Genomic DNA, 3,136 nt, shown 5'->3' with positions numbered 1-3,136 from the left:
AAGATCGAGTCATGCAAGAAATGGACAGAGTGTTGGCTTGCTCTCGCCAAGGCGAAGGACAGTGTCTACAACCCGGACGCGCCTGCCTCAGCGGCGGTAGAAGGGCGTCCTGATGGCAACAAAATAGGCAAGGTGGCGAGGGACGCGGCACCCACTGCCGAACGGCTGCAATCGTCGATAGAACAGTGCATTGCTGACGCCAAGAGCAACGCCGCCAAGAGGGAGGAGAAACCCGAGGCGAGGTGCTCGGTGTTGATGACGAAGCAGGACGTCAAGCTCGACCTTCTCAAGACCAACGTCGCCCGAAGAAGAGGAACACCGACCTGGTGTTCCTTATGGGGGTAGACATGTCGACGATGGACGAGCAGGTGAAGGCGTGGTACCTGGCGGAGCGTGGCCTCATCTTGAACCAGATGTCAGGACCGGCGGCGACCACTGCCCCTACGCCCACACCCGCGACTACGCCTACGCCAACGCCGACGCCGAGCATTGAAGTTGTGCCCACAACGCCGATGCCAACGCCGACCTCTCCCAGCCCTACGGCAGAGGAGCGTGCCGTTTGAGTTCCATGTCTATGGTTCCTATCCTTTTGATCGCGAGACTTTGGCTATGTTCGATCGTTAACATGTGGCATGATAATCGTCAACTTGTGGCATGATGATCGCCGAACTTGTGTCTTTTTTAGTAGCGGGAAAAAGAACTTTAAATTTTGTTGCGTTTGAGAGCAGAAACCTGAGGCGTGGGCTGAAAGCTCGATCCATCCAAACCGAAAAAACCGCAGGCGCAAACGCCCAAAGCCCTGGAAATGGTTCTTGTATGCTGCCTACGACTCCATGTCATCATCGCCGTGGCGGCCCTTCCGCTCAAACAGCGGATATACTGTACGCACAGTGATCGGATAAGCTCTCCTATCTCTATCTCTGACGACGGGGGAGACGGAGAAATCAGAGCAGGCAATGGAGTCTACCCTAATCACGAGATTATACCCCCTTCTCCCCGCTCCCCCCAAGGCCAGGCCCCTCTCCTCATCGCCCCTCGCCGGAGCTCGCCGCATCGCCTCCATTTCCTTCTCTTCCGTCAGCATGTGTGGCGTCTTGCGTCCCAGCGGCGGCGTTACCTCGTCGGTCACCGCCGCAGCAGCGGCGCTCGGCGAGGCGGCAGAGCCCGGGTCTGAGGCCATCTTGCTCAGTGTTCAGGTGCTCTTCTCGCCCCGACCACTAGTCTGAATTTGGAACACTCCGGCTCTCCATTCTGTTATTATCTTCGATTTGCGCGACAGGCCGAGAGGGTTAGGACTCAGGCATGATGCGCTGCTGTCTGGCTCTTACTTGCAGGGCATGATGTGCGACGGGTGCGCTGCCAGTGTGAAGCGGATTCTCGAGAGTCAGGTAGTTGTCTCTCTTTCACTTACTCACTATCGCAAATTTGCTTCATTTCTCTTGGGAAATTATGTCTGACGAAACCAATGGGCAGTGACTGAACTACGGTTAATTTTCTTTTGTTCATGGCAATAATTGATATCTATGCTCATATAAATTTTATTGAAGATAAAACGGGAATGGATGAAACTGAAACAAAAAGAACGCAGAACACAACATCGTACTGGGTTTGTGCATAGAATGTAAGAGGAGCAATTCATTGATGAAGCTTAAGTAATAAACTAGAGGTTAGAGAATAGGGATTGCCCAGATAGGTGTCCTCATTTGCCTGCCTTCAATCCGAACATGACCTGAAACCATATGGGCCCTAAGTTTTCATCATAAAAGACCATAAAAGTTTTAGTTGCTAGTCTTTGTATATTTGAAATTTCTGCCAGTGGTGGAGGGGGACGCCTGATCAGAAAGTAATGAATTGATGGGAGAAAGAAATTGTCTCTTCATTTTTGCAATGACTGGGTAGAGAAGGCAGCTGCCCATATGCTGAAAGCAACCGCTGTCATCTTGCTCAGCAAGGAAATGTATGGTTGATGTGGCATTTTGGTAAAGCAATTATCTGTATACGGATGTTAACTATATTGACCTGTCTAGATGTTTTCTTCCTATCATTCCAGATTCTTGAAACCCTTTCTGTTTCTACTATTTATTTCTTCTTTGATCCTTTGCTGCTGCTCACCATGGGCCACTCTTAATCCCTTCTTCAGCCTGAGGTTACTTCTGCTACAGTTGATTATAAGGAAGCAAGGGCTGTCGTGTGGACAACTCCTGAGGTCAAGGTGGCAGAAGATTGGCAGAAACAATGTGGAGAGAAACTTGCAAGTCATCTTGGTACTTGTGGATTTGAGTCTCGCCCACAAGGTAAACTAATTGCTCGAGTTATTGTGTGACCTGCTCCAGAAAATATGGAAATCTAGAAGAAATAAAGATCTATTCCTTGTCTGCTTATGAATTATCGTCCAGACACAGAAGCACGTCAAAATTTTATCATGCGTATCTCATGTAAACATTTGGTCGGTAATGTACCAAATTGGTGCAGAAGTATCCTAATTCAGTACTACAATAATGAAAATTCTGATCATCCTTACAGGAATGGACTGCCTCTAAATATAGGCTGTATACACATCAACCAGGACCAAACTCGCTATGGAATGTCCTTGAGCATGTTCATATCAACATTGTTAATGCACCATTATATCTCCAGCTTTCTGAAATCACAGTTATCCACTGAACTAAAATTTAGTTTCTATCACAGGGTAAGGTGAAGCCCGATAAAGTCAACTCTGAGTCTTAACTGCTGCCGCAGATGAGCTATAAGCCCATGATGTTAACCAGCAGAGGGCACCTGATGCTCCAGATTTGTGTGACTCAGTGTGAGTGTCTCTGTGAAAGTTGTCCTCTAGAGTTCTGGAAGTGCAGATTATTATGTTCATGTTCTTATCTCTAGTGTGTAAGCAATGTAGCTTGCCTTGCTCGTGAACTTCAACTGGAACATTCCATCAAACAAATTGCAAGGGTCATTACTACTCCCTCCATTCACAAATATAAGATGTTTTTTACATTTTTCTGAATCTGATGTATATTAGACAGTTTTGGTGTGTTTGCTCATTAATTTCAGTCCGTATGGTATGTAGTCCATATTGTAATATCAAAAACAGCTTACATTGTGAACAGAGGGAGTATAAACCAAGCAGTTTGACGAA

The 3,136-nt window shown here is 47.3% G+C and overlaps 1 protein-coding gene across 2 annotated transcripts; it reads left to right on the top strand.

The window, feature by feature from the left end:
• Nucleotides 1-836: 836 nt before the first annotated feature.
• Nucleotides 837-3,136, top strand: LOC123052032 (copper-transporting ATPase PAA1, chloroplastic). Of its 2 annotated transcripts, none has more exons than XM_044475071.1 (4): nucleotides 837-1,196; nucleotides 1,335-1,388; nucleotides 2,141-2,294; nucleotides 2,524-3,136. In XM_044475071.1, the coding sequence occupies exons 1-4, from the start codon at nucleotides 957-959 to the stop codon at nucleotides 2,538-2,540; spliced, it is 465 nt and encodes a 154-aa protein (XP_044331006.1). In that variant the 5' UTR covers nucleotides 837-956; the 3' UTR covers nucleotides 2,541-3,136. The 2 variants fall into 2 exon arrangements, with proteins under 2 accessions (XP_044331006.1, XP_044331007.1); XM_044475072.1 differs by having other exon boundaries at nucleotides 840-1,196; nucleotides 2,689-3,136.

The sequence above is a fragment of the Triticum aestivum genome, chromosome 2D, assembly GCF_018294505.1.
Source record: "Triticum aestivum cultivar Chinese Spring chromosome 2D, IWGSC CS RefSeq v2.1, whole genome shotgun sequence".
Lineage (NCBI taxonomy): Eukaryota > Viridiplantae > Streptophyta > Magnoliopsida > Poales > Poaceae > Triticum > Triticum aestivum.
This window is presented reverse-complemented; position numbering and strand designations above follow the sequence as displayed.

Bases quoted from the DNA above. Each gene is read 5' to 3' on its own strand.
- LOC123052032 (XM_044475071.1), top strand. From the start codon at position 957: ATGGAGTCTACCCTAATCACGAGATTATACCCCCTTCTCCCCGCTCCC. The intron at 1,197-1,334 runs GTGCTCTTCTCG...TCTTACTTGCAG, and splicing joins CCATCTTGCTCAGTGTTCAG to GGCATGATGTGCGACGGGTG. The intron at 1,389-2,140 runs GTAGTTGTCTCT...TCCCTTCTTCAG, and splicing joins AGCGGATTCTCGAGAGTCAG to CCTGAGGTTACTTCTGCTAC.